Raw genomic sequence first — 13,086 nt, 5'->3', positions numbered from 1 at the left:
AGATGGCAGGGGGGAAAGGAGACGATGGGGAGGCAAAAATGGAGTCTGGGGAAAAAAGCATATGGGATCCAAATGACTGTCTTTATCCTCATGTACAGAGGCAGGTGTACTGGCCAAAGCTAGAACTCCACCTACCAGTTTCAACTAATGATTCATGTGTATTTTTGCCCAAGAACCTACTGACATTGCTCTGGAAGGATTGGGTCACACATTCATCACTGAAAACTTATAGCTCCCAAGTATCTACACACCAGTTCCAAGCTGCCATCCCAGCTGCAGCCCTTCCACGGAGGGATGAGGCAGTGTCCTATCCAGTTCGACATGGCTCTCCTGGCCCTGGCCAACTCCCTTCTTCCCCACAGGCCTCAAGTTCTGGCCCCACTTCTTCATCCATTCAAGAGGAGAGCAAAACTCACTTCTTCATCCATTCAAGAGGAGAGCAAAACTCACCTTCCTGGGCTACCTCTGTCTACCCTTCTGGAATGCTTCCCGCCCTAGGCTTGTAGCACACAGTTTTCGCCCCATTGTTCACTATTCCACACATCTGTTTCAGTAGCCAGATCAAGCTCCCCACCCTGGTTATCCATAGCCCTTGGCTGTTAGGAACACAAGGGTGAGGTTGAGGGGTATCCCTGGGTGGCTCAGCGGTTTAGCGCCTGCCTTTGGCCCAGGGTGTGATCCTGGGGTCCCGGGATCAAGTGCCGCATCAGGCTCCCTGCATGGAGCCTGCTTCTCCCTCTGCCTGTGTCTCTGCCTCTCTCTCTCTCTCTGTCTCTCATGAATAAATAAAATCTTAAAAAAAAAAAAGAAACAAGGGTGAGGTTGACCATGGTGATCAAGGCTCAGAATTCAAGCATTATTCCTTCCTGTGTGCTCGTGACTAATTTCTAGTCATGAATTATGGAAAAAAGAGGCATGAGGAAAATGAGTCACATTTCAGAGTAGATTAAATAAAACATGCCCTTTTACTTCTAAAATGAATCACAGAGAACAACTAAACACAAGTTTTCAGCTACAGAAAACACATGAAGAAAAAAAAAAGAAAGAAAGAAAACACATGAAGGAAAGAATTATTAAAGTTCCTTAGAGACCACAAGGGAATCTCTCTCTCCATGCAAACAACAAATCTGGATGAAATACTTTAATCCAAGTCTGAAACTTCCCATGTTGTAAACCTTCTATGCTGGTAAAAAGCCAATCTAGTTAACAATTGGAAATTTTGATCTCCAAAACCTCACAAGTCCCACCCTTGTTTTCACTGACCCTCTCTTCTGTCTGGAACCCCCAGGTCCCCCAACCAAAATTAAACTCAAATGTCTCTAAGACTCAGATTCTTAGTCTGGACTATTCCAACCTGTTTGTTTGTAAGTACACTGTTCTTCAAGTGTCCTGGTTATTGCTCTCTCCAACGCTCCCCAAGAGACTGTAAGTTCCATAGGAGCAGATTATATTTTTTCCTTTATATATAGCAAGGAAGACAACCCCAGAATACTTCACACATATCAGATACTCAATAAATGTCAACCAATGTATACATGAGACCACTCTAGAATATTTTTCTGGCTAATTAACCTGCACTACTATTTTGTTTCCTTCTTATGATCTTGACTTGACAGCAGGATCAGTAAACTACAGCACATAAGCCAAATCCAGCCCATGAGCTGAGAATTTTTTGGTTTTCAACATTCCTTTAAAAAAAAAAAAAAAAAAAAAAAAAACGCACAAACCCAACACTATGCATCCTGCACAGCCTGAAATTTTACTGTTTGGTCCTTTACAGTGGACTATTGACAAGAATATAACAAATGAGTCCTGGTGCAAGGGGAATGACCCACAGGGCCCTTGTCTAGAGGTCTGTTTATCCTAGAATTTAGCAACTAGCTCTCAGCACCCGATTCTGTGGACAGACTTCAAGGGGCCTGCCCACTCTGGGAATCACTGTAGCTGACCATCACTCCTCCTGCTCACCACAGGTGAGAAACAGTGAGCAGGAAAAGTAAGTAATAAGAGGAGGTTGTGGCATGATAGAAAGCTATTTCAGGTTTGGTAGACATATTCAAGTTCATAATGAAACATCCTTGAATTTAATAAAGGTGCTAAAAATGTTTTTTTGTATTTTTTTAATATTTACAGTTTCTTTTTTACAAAGTTCTGTACATAAAAATAAATATACAGAAACAACCCCATCAACTGTCTGCATCAGTAATCCTCGCTGGTGGGCTCACCATTTACAAGGAAGACATCATTCAACGGCAACCTGTCACAGAGACTGTCCTACCAGCAACAACTTCTAACTTGAAGAACCATTAATTTTATCAAGATTGTTAATCAGCTGGAGGGCTTTATCTACCACCTAGAAATTACCCATGAATCAATGAATGCAGTCACTGGCTTTAGTGAAGTGTGACCAACTGTCACTGCTGCTAGTGGTGCTATTATCCTATGCTGACTTCAACCAATAAAGATGCATGTGTGGTTAAGAACAGAAATAAATCCCACTCCCCTTGGCTAGTCACTGTGAAAAGCATGCACGTAAGGCAGTTGAATTGAGGGTTACGGATTCATCTTGCTAATGTCCAAAGTGACATTAACAAGATTCTTAGCCTCATCCACCAGATGACGGGCCTCTGCGTCCAGGTCTCCAGGAGCAGGCTCCACCTCCTTCACCAGACAGTGGGTTGTAACCTGGGATGAGGGAAAGGAAGCAAAACACTGGGCACATTCTGCATCAAATATAAAATTGCCGAGCTTGACATGCAAAGCTCTATTCTCACACATTTTCATAAAACTTTTAGCTACCATGTGAAAAAAATACTTTATTCTGTGATTACACTTTGAATGGACTTTCTGGGGGAATAAAAGAAGTCATCCAGCATTTTGGTCTTAACTCCTCAAAAATGTAAAAATTCCCCCAAAACACACAAGAAACTTGCCCCAAAAAACCTCTCAAGATGGCTGGATTTAAGTACATGAAGGCTTCTACAACAGTGCTTAATAAAATGTATACATTCAAATAAGGACAGTGCAAGCTACAGAAAATAAATTTAAAAAATATCAAAACAGAATGGAATTTGTCCCTACTACCGATCAGACCTGGGTAACATTCATGCCCTCACCCTCACTCCTAATCCCACCCACTCAGCTCCCAAAGTTAACAGACATTTGGTGACCAGGTTGAGTGCTCAGGCTTTAGGCCAGTGAGACCTTAACTGAGGTGGTTTTGCTCCTTACTTACTATGGGATCTTTGGGCAATAATTCCCTGTGCTTTGGTTCCCTTATTTGTAAAACCAAGCTACTCAGAGAGCATCTAGCTCAGGATCATTGGGAACACTGAAAGAGACCATGCACATGAGCACATCATATGTTACATTTTCTACAATGTCCACTCTTCTCCTAAATATCACCACTGTTTGTTCTACAAAATATCCTTTCAGGAAAATTTTTTTTAAAAAAGATCTGAGAGAGAGATAGAGACAGAGAACAGAGTGCACAGGCATGCATGTGCATGGAGGGGGTAGAGCACACGGCAGAGGGAGAGGGTGAAAGAATCTCAAGTAGACTTCCCGCTGACTATGGAACCAAATTCAGGGCTTGATCTTACGACTCTGAGATCACGACCTGAGCTGAAACCAAGAGGTGGACGCTTAACAAACTGCGCCACCTAGGTGCCCTGATAAAGTTTTAAAATAGCATTTTCTTTTCGGATATATCACTCCTCTAGCAAGCCAGCTTTGGGTTCCTGACGCAAAAAGGATGGGGCTCAACCTTTATGGACAACCCAGCTTCTGTCCGTGCTGCCTTGGAGCCCACATTCCAGTCTCCCTGTCGTCCTCCCAAGACGCCAGCCAGCCTTCCATGCCTCTGCCTCTTGCAATACCTCTGTGCAGAAGAAACCTTCTCCCCCAATGGAGAAAAAAAGTATTCAGCCCAGAACTGGTTCCTCCACAGTGTTCTGGTATCTTTGCCCCCTCCTCCCTCAGGATTAATGTGGAACTGCTAGCAGATCACAAACATTACTTATTTTCATTTGTAAGTCATGTCTTCCCAAAAGGATGTGAAAGACCTCAAGAATCGGATGGAAATAGACAGCGACCGTGTCATCTAGAGTGCAGGGGACAGGGGTTGCACACAGAAAAAAGCTCTGGATGAACACCTGTTTGTGTCTCCTTGAGAGAGTTATTTGCAAGAAATAAGGTGGCCCTGGCTGGGAAGACAGAAACCACGGTGTTCTAGCCTCGTGACACTCATTCGCAAAATGTGCAAACTATCCTTTGCCCTACTTAATTCTCCCCTTCCTGTGTGGGAGCAGGGTGAGAGGCTTAAATACGAGAGCCACCATGCCAGTTACTCATGGGGGCCTTGACTGACCACCCCTTCCTATTTCTTAGGCAATGTTTACTTTACTGATTGGACATGGAGGCCTAGGAGGTTACAGGCCTTCTGGAAGCAGGATCTGCTCCCATACCCTTACCCTAGGACGCTGGGCAACAGGGACATTGGGCTCACCAGGTTGGCGACCTTGAGCCATTAAGGGTTTCTTTTATTTATCCCATAATCCCAAGCTAGGAATTAGCTTCAATTTATAGATTAAAAAAAAAAAAAAAAAAGGAAGAAACAGAATCTTGTTTTTAAAAGGTAAACCTACCCTGTAACTGCACAGAATACGTTAGTATCTGGTACTCACCACCACCCCGCAGAGGCTTTCGATCAGGTTTCCGTTTCGGCAGGACTGATGAAGTAGAAGGCCCAGGACAGTCTTCTTCTGGAGGCTTTCTTGCATTTCCTTTGTAACTTTTCCCTTCTTGCATGCTATCCCACATTTCAATCTTCTGTCTCCTTTTTTGTTCCTCAAGCTAAGAAAGAATTGCACATTAATTCATAAGGTGCCATCTTTCTCAAAGAAAATGCTAATTTTGGCAATTTTTTCATTTATTTTTTTTTTAAAGATTTTATTTATTTATTCACGAGAGATACAGAGAGAGAGAGAGAGAGAGAGAGAGAGGCAGAGACACAGGCAGAGGAAGAAGCAGGCTCTATACAGGGAGCCCGATGTGGGACTTGATCCCAGGTCTCCAGGATCAGGCCCTGGGCCGTGCTAAACTGCTGAGCCACAGGGGCTGCCCAATTTTTTCATTTAAAAGTCTTTGAAACCAAACCTTCACCCGAATTTTCTTTAGTTAATTATGTTGCTGTCATCTAGTGGTATAAGTTTGACTCACACAGAAATTTTTTTTTTAAAGACTTTACTTATTGGGCAGCCCCGGTGGCTCAGGGGTTTAGCACCGCCTTCAGCCCAGGGCCTGATCCTGGAGATCCAGGATCAAGTCCCACGTCAGGCTCCCTACATGGAGCCTGCTTCTCCCTCTGCCTGTGTCTCTGCCTCTCTCTCTCTCTCTCTCTCTCTGTGTCTCTTGTGAATAAATAAATAAAATCTTAAAAAAAAAAAAAGATTTTACTTTTTATTTGGGAGAAAGAGAGACCATGAGCAGCAGAGAGGGGGAAATGGAGAAGCAGGCTCCCCACTGAGCTGGGAGCCTGATGTGGGGCTCGATCCCAAGACCCCAAGATCATGACCTGAGCTGAAGGCAGACACTTAATTGCCTGAGCCACCCAGATGCCCCTGTGTTTATAAACTTTAAAGAGAGCAAAAAGTGTCATAAGAAAGAAGATACCAATTCAGTTCTTCTAAAAGTTGCCCAGAGTAGGACATTTTTGTGACATGGAAGAACTCTGACTTGGAATGGGTGAGTGTGGCTGCCAGGTCTGTTGCCACTTGGCTGAGTTACCTAAGGAAAGTCACTTATTCCTTCTGCTTTGCAGAATGAGAACAGATGTGATGTGAAAGTGCTTTGAAAGTCCAGTACTACTGGAAACATAAAGGAAAACTAATCTCAGCAGAAAATTGTACAGAACAACAAGCACTTGAGAACGCTTGCAAGTGTAGAGTGAGCAGGCTCCCAAGGCGGGAGGGAAAAGTAGTACACTGGACCTTTGCCTCTGTCTGCCACTCTTGGAAGAGCAACATTCCCACCAGCAATCAGGAACCATGCCTTATGTGCACACAAGCTTATGTGCACTACACATTTCTCATTCCCCATGGAATCCAGACTCAAACTGCTGTTCATTCTGGTTCCAGTTAAACTGTGACACCAGAAGGATATGTGAGAAATCTCTGGAAGCACATCCACAAGATTTCTCCAAGGCTTTCAGGGTTCACTGCTCCTAAACCCCAATACCTGTTACCCCATGCTTCCACTGTCTGCAAGGACAAGAAGTCAAGGGGGAAATCATCTCTTGACCTGAAGGCTATTCTATACTCCTGGCTGACACACAGAACACCAGGATGGAACACAGCTGACAGATCCTGAAACTGTGAATAGGAGAGCCGATTCAGCTGTGGGCCAGGCAGACTCAACCCATTTGTTATTATTACTATGCTTGTAGTACAGGAAACAGAATTACATGTGCTGAAACAATCTTAAAACCAAACATGGACTTTTGTCCCTTTCCCAATTTTAGGAGGCTCACACTGCAATTTTACAAAGATTTTTTTTTCAGCTACTTCAGCAAACTGCATAAATGATCAAGCTATTTTACAGACACAAACTCAGACCCTGAAGTTATCAATTATGACATGTAAAAGGAACTCAACTTATTCTATGGCTCTTGGAACAAAATAATAATAATTAAATGGTTGGAGATCAGTAAACATTAAAATAGAATGGATCAAAAATGGCATCTATGTACACTATGCTGCCATTTCAATGAAAAATTACTTTTTCTTAAAGATTTGATCTATTTATTTATGAGACACAGAGAGAGAGACTGAGGCAGAGACATAGAGAGAGAAGTAGGCTCCAGGCAAGGCCTGATTTGGGACTTGATCCCAGACCCCAGGATCATGGCCTGAGCTGAAGGCAGATGCTCAACCGCTGAGCCACCCAGGCGTCCCTCAATGAAAAACCTCTATGGGTATTTATATATGAATAAATATTGCTGGAAAAATACCTTAAAAACCTAATATGGAATGCTGGGCAGCAGGAGGTAGAAGAACAAAGAGATAGGAGACTTAATTTTCATGGTAGAGATTTTTTATAACAAACAATGAATTTTTTTTTTTTTTTACCCTGTATGATTAAAAAAATTGAGCAACAGCAATGTGCAAGTACATTCTAGGTTAGTGATTCCATTTAAGTGGAAAACATGCAATTGAACACTGAAGAAGGTTGCTGAGACAGGGTGACCAAGGGGGAGGAACATGTGGAGTAGGTGTGCTGTTGTTCTGTCCTCCTGGGCTCCAGCCAAGCTGGGGAAACCAGCCATGTACTAGATGACTGTGCAGAAACCACAGGAGCCACTAGCAGTGGCAGAGAGGCACAGGACACTGAAAACACCACAGACACAAGCAAAAGCAACAGGAAGACCAATTTCTCTGATGCCCTTGAGCTAGCAGAGGCTTTCTTCTAAGAGGAAAAAGGGCCCAGAAACATCTGGACTGAAACTTCTTAGAAAGTAGTCTACAACTTGGTCATTTCAGTTACACAGACTAGGTCAAATCTGGTGGGTGGTCTTGCTCCTGAGAAGGGCAGTACAACCCACCTGACCCCTCAAGTCACTTCCAACAGTTGTCATTGGTTCTTTCTTCCCTTTCCCCTTCTACTGCTCCCCAGTGAAACCACCTGCCTTTAAAAAATCTTTCAAAACTCCGTCTTCTGCTCCCCATCTCACTCCTAGTGGGTTGAGCCCACTATTGCCCTCCACCCCCTGACTCTCCTTCAATCCACTGAAGAATGACTAGATCCACCAAGCTAGATCGTGTGAGATACATGGCTTAAAACAGATAATGGAGCTAGAGCTGAACGTGGCATGGCACCTGGACACACAGTTTTGGGTGAGAATACGGTGTGAAGAAACCATTGGAAAGCAAAAATGGTAAATAAAAGAACATCCTTTTAAAAGAGTATTTTCCCCACAAACAGTAAGATATTGCACAAGAGAAGTGTGCTGACCAGTACTAAGCTAAGAGGAATCAATTCTGCCATAATTAGCTGTTCCCAGTACCCACCCTAACAGGGGGTGGGGTGAAGGAGACTTGCAGGCAAGCCTGCTTGTATACACACACACACACACACACACACACACACACACACACACTCTCTCTCTTTTACCCACTAAGCAGCAAAATATTTCTTAAGACCATGTATTCAAACTAAAACCAGCTCGTACCTGTCTTAGTTTTTCCTTATGCTTTTCAACTTGTGCATTTAATTCTTCTTGCATTTTCAAACGAGCGGCTGCTAGAGCCTCCTGTCGTTTAACAACAACATCAGGTTCTAAAAGGTCAGGAAAAAATTTAATAAAAAAGAGATTCTTAAGGGTCCATATTATTAGGATACAGAAGTGCAGATGTCAGGCAATACAAAAACACGGACTTCATGTGACAATTCTCCCGTTGTGCATAAATTTTACTGCTTATGGGGGCAGAAGACTGCTCTTACTGCCTTAGTTCTTAGCCCCAAAGATCCAGGGCACCAGAAATCCCTGCTAGAAATGCATATTTCTGGGCTCCCTCAGCAATTCCAATTCACAAGAGTCTGGCATAGCCCCGTGACCAAGGGGCACCTGAGATTCCATTTCACAACCTGGATTTCTAACATCCAGTCTCCAGGCTGACCAGAATTGGAGAAGACAACAAGGAAAGATAAAATTTTCTAATCATTAGCCACACTTATTTAGCTCCGATCCCTACCACAAAGACGTAAAGATCCTTAGGCATCTTACCCTTGTTTCTACAGAAAAGAAAAATCCTTCCAGTTAGCCTTAATGGAAATAATGCTCCCAGTTTTATCTACGTTTTATCTGGTTTATAAAACAAAACAGAGTTATATAAATATACTGTCAAGTTCTCTATCTGCTCATCTATTCAGACCACCATGTTAAGAATCAGCAAGAGGCATCTACACAGTGGTATGGCTAATTTTTAAAGAAGAAAACAGAGTAGAACTATATGTTCACATCAGCACTATCCAAAAGCATAAGCAACCATCACTACCTAGAAGGTAGTGGAAAGAGAGTACTTAACTGAATCCACATAAAATGGGCCAAAGTAGCACATGTGTGTGTGTGTGTGTGTGTAGTGGTAGAAATGACTGGAAATTTTATCTTCAGAAACAAAACAAAATTATAGTTTCACTTCACAGAAATGTGATTTTTGGTAAAATCTGTAACTATCAGGGCATTCTTAAAATCAAGCATGGATTTTTTTTTTAACCAAATTTTCCTAACAAAATTGTATAATAGCACAACATAACACTTTTGACTACACATTTACTTTTCGCAGTTCTTCACAAAAAAAAGCCTCTTTTAAAATGCCCAGCCTAAATAAATAAATAAAATAAAATAAAATAAAATAAAATAAAATAAAAAATAAATAAAATGCCCAGCCTATCATCTTATAAACCCATTCTTCAATTGTAAGAGCAGTCTCACACTGCCAACACTTCACTCGGAGAGATGGCTATACCAGGTGACTAAAGCTGTTTCCTAACACCACTGCCGCCCTCTTGAAATCCTGCATCTTATGCAAGATGCACAACTGCAATTTGTAGTTTGCTGTCAGATGTACAGCTAACAATAAAAAAGACTGAGAGAATGGCAGGGCCACACACAGAGTTTAATGGAAGAGCGGAGAGGTATGTCTGAAGGACATTCCTAAGCCTTTCCGCTAATGACAACTTTTGTGCTACATTTGCTTTTCTCCCCAAACTCAGTAACTCTGGTGGGTCAAAAGAAGGATTTGTATTTAATTGTGCTGCCACTCTCAAAACACTTAACATTTCTTTCTTTTAGATATGTTCTCAGAAACTAGCTTCTATCTACTGAAATGGCTACAGTTTCAGAGGGAATATGTTTTCAAAACAGTCAAGTATAGTTTGAAATCAGAGCTGATGAGGAAGTTGTGAAAATCAAAATGTGGTGGATATAAAGACCTAAGGCTGAGTTTCTTGTCACTTGCAATGGTTCTAGAAATTTAGTAGGCAGACCCACAAGTAGGAGAAGCTGTGAAGTTTTCATTTCAATCCATCCTATAAGTAAAAAAACATTTAACAAAAAAATGCAGCGAGTGCTCTACACATCATGAAGCAGGTTTTCCATCTCATTAAAATTACCAAAATTTAAGGAAATAAAAAAGCTATTACACGTTCCCCAAAATTAGTTACAGAAGCATAAAAGGGGTTTCCTTTCATACAGATTAGAATCATGGACTTCTTACTCTTCCTAATACGCTAACTTTTAAATACTAAAAGAAACAGGTGTACAGGTGTATACCCTCCTGGTATCACGCACTAACCCACGGCTGCTTCAGCCCGGTCCAGCTGCCTCTGCCTCAAGGCCCTCAGCCGGGTGGAAAGCTTCTGAAACACCACGTAGAGAAGGATGCAGCTGAAGACGATGTACCAGCCATAGGTGGCCAGCAGGGAGCCCACTGAAAAGCAGAACACAGTTGTGAAGAAACTGAACATCATGCCACTACTAGACTTTTTCATAAAATTCAACTAAGACGAGGCGTAGCTCCTCCCCTCAAAACCCAGAGTGCAGCCGAGGAAAGGGCCTCCTAAGCAGGCAATTAAAATAGGAGCAGCACCATTCAAGGGTCGCCAAGAAGGGCCTTCTCAACCATCTGGGGAGTTGGGGGCAAGTCCGGAGGATGGAGGGCACGGCAGAGTGGGTTTTGGGGGGTGGAGGGAAGCGTATCGACTCGGGAGGGCAAAGGCCTTTGAGACCTCAGAGACATACAGAAAGGGGTGGCCGTGGGGGCCGATGCAGCGCCAGGTGTGCGGTGCGGTGGGGTGGGGTGGGGTGGGTGACGTGAGCCCGGGAGGTGAAAGCCCAGCGCCGAGGGGCCACCGTTACCGCAAGCCGGGAAGGGCTTGCGTCGCATAAAATAAAGGACTCGCGCAAAGGAGGGCCGGGCCGGGCCGCGCAGAGAAGTGCGGTTCCGGGAGGGCCTCCGCGCGCGTTCCAGGTCCGCCTCCCGGACCTGCGTGCGGCGCCACCCGGCTGCCGCCCAGGCCTGCCCAGGCCTCCCCAGGCGTCCGCAGGCCTCCCCGGGCCCGCCCGGGCGCGCAGCGGAGGACGACCCACCGAACATGGCGGCGCCCGGGGGACAGGCGGTACAAGCCCGCGGCCCAGCGGCCCGCAGCTGCGACTCACCCGTGACGTGCAGGTAGCGCAACCCTTCGGTCTCCAGAGCCGGCCGCGCGGACAGCTGCTGGCCGTCCCGCTCCATGGCTGTCGTCTACCCGCGGCGCCCGGCCGCGTCAGAGGGCGTCTTCGCCTTCCGGCCCGCCCCTACGTACACGTGGCGTGCGCCCTGCACCAACGTCCCGGAGTCCTGGCCAATCGTGGCGCGACCCGGCCCTGGGGCTCGGCCAATCACAGTGAGGGCGTGGTCCACGGGGGCGTGGCCGGGAGCAGAGGGAGGCGGCGGCGGAGCGCGCCGGGCCTACCGCGCCCTGTTGTCGTGAATGAAGCCATCTGACTTATCTGCCGGCCGACGTCGTCTGGCGGGTTTGCTTTTGTACTGATTGCACACCGAGGTCACGGGGGCGCTGGGGGCCTCCTGGAAACGGCTCCTGCGCCCACATCCTTGCCCCGGGCCCGTTGGGCAGGCGGACTCCCGGCAGGCGAGGGCTGCAGCCAAGCTCCGCCCCCGAGGGGTGCAGGTGAACCCCTGGCAGCCGCCTCCTCCACCTGCCCGGGTTGCATCTCAGGCGGAGGAAATCCCACCTCCCCTCACGGTTCTCCTCCTCTCGGCTCCGGAGAGTTAAAGCAGTGGCTCCAGCACATATTGAATCCTCCTAGGTGTCACCAGGCGGTGTCAGTTGTTTATAATAGATGCCTGGCGGCTCCCTCGGCCTGCAAAGACTTCCTCCATCGCCTTCGCTCTGCTCTGAAGCCTTCATTCTCCCTACTTGAAATTTGAAAACTCGAGTGATTTTTGGAGCAGGCTTTGAGGTGAACACGCCTAGCCGTGTCTCGAGAGGAGGGTTGAGAATCAGGAAAACAGTCGTGGAAAGACAGCGAACAGGGGATAACGTCAAAGCTCTTCTTCACCTTGACAATGGGCTCTTGAAACGCGGAAATGGAGGACTCTGGACTTTGTCAGCCACTGATCTGATGAGTTTAGGAGAGAGAAAGGTTATTCCCTTCTTGATGTTTTCCTCTCGCTTGTAAAAGGTGATGTGCCATCACTCTTTGAGGTGGTTTCGCACTTGATCTGGCATCTTGCAGGAACTAGATGTGCTAAAACTGGACTATTCCTTGGGATTATGGCTGCAATACTTGATTGAGGATCCGCTTTAAACATGCCTTGTGTATAAATAGTGATAAACTAGTCAAGAGGTTGGGGTTGCCCAACTGGACCTGATACACTAACTATACTGTAGGAGTCACTGCTCATGGAAGCCATTGATGAGGACCTCTCTCTTTTCTCGGAGCATTAATGTCCTGGAAAAGGATCTGGCACAAGTTTTGATTCATGCTTTTTATGTTCTTTTTTTTTTTCTTTACAGTCACTTAGTGGTTAAGACTGCTGGTAGCTTAGAAGGTTTTTAACAGATAGTTCCCTGCCCTGACAAAAGGCATCAGGTTAAGATGTGAAAGCATCAAGCATGTTGCAGTAAACATCATTTCAGAGCTCACAGTGTAGCCCAGGAATTACGGTATTTGGAGGAGCTATGGAGAAAGATCTGACCTTGCAGAGATCCTACCTTACTGGTGCCAGCTTTCAAACCAAGTCAGTGAATTAAGTCAACCTGCAAATCCTAAAAATGCCAAAATGTTGCATCTGGTTAAATGGTGTAGAAGAGTTTGTTTTATTTGCCTTGTTTACCTACCCTTCCCTGCAGTGTCTGCAGGGATGAAGATAGAATAAATTTAACATTTCGTTTCTATCATTTAAACAAAAAGAATGAATAATTCCTGTCACTCAAGATTTTGTAATAGAAAACAGAAACCAGCACAACAGTAATGAAAATAACGCACATTTTTAAACACCAAGAGTAAAGTGCTTTTGCATACTA

The 13,086-nt window shown here is 44.9% G+C and overlaps 1 protein-coding gene across 1 annotated transcript; it reads right to left on the bottom strand.

Moving 5' to 3' along the window:
* Positions 1-946: 946 nt before the first annotated feature.
* SELENOS (selenoprotein S) lies at positions 947-11,541 on the bottom strand. The gene is made up of 5 exons (XM_026001904.2): positions 11,216-11,541; positions 10,353-10,487; positions 8,228-8,334; positions 4,686-4,854; positions 947-2,685 (listed from the first exon to the last, which is right to left on the bottom strand). The coding sequence occupies exons 1-5, from the start codon at positions 11,289-11,291 to the stop codon at positions 2,606-2,608; spliced, it is 567 nt and encodes a 188-aa protein (XP_025857689.1). The 5' UTR covers positions 11,292-11,541; the 3' UTR covers positions 947-2,605.
* Between the last annotated feature and the right edge of the window lie 1,545 nt (positions 11,542-13,086).

This window comes from Vulpes vulpes, chromosome 14, assembly GCF_048418805.1.
Source record: "Vulpes vulpes isolate BD-2025 chromosome 14, VulVul3, whole genome shotgun sequence".
NCBI classification, from domain to species: domain Eukaryota; kingdom Metazoa; phylum Chordata; class Mammalia; order Carnivora; family Canidae; genus Vulpes; species Vulpes vulpes.
This window is presented reverse-complemented; position numbering and strand designations above follow the sequence as displayed.

Excerpts from the sequence above, each read along its gene's own strand:
- SELENOS (XM_026001904.2), bottom strand. The coding sequence starts at position 11,291 with ATGGAGCGGGACGGCCAGCAGCTGTCCGCGCGGCCGGCTCTGGAGACC. Across the intron at positions 8,335-10,352 it reads CCGGGCTGAAGCAGCCGTGG|AACCTGATGTTGTTGTTAAA; the intron begins GTTAGTGCGTGA and ends CTGACCTTTTAG. Across the intron at positions 2,686-4,685 it reads AAAGCCTCTGCGGGGTGGTG|GTTACAACCCACTGTCTGGT; the intron begins GTGAGTACCAGA and ends CCCTCATCCCAG.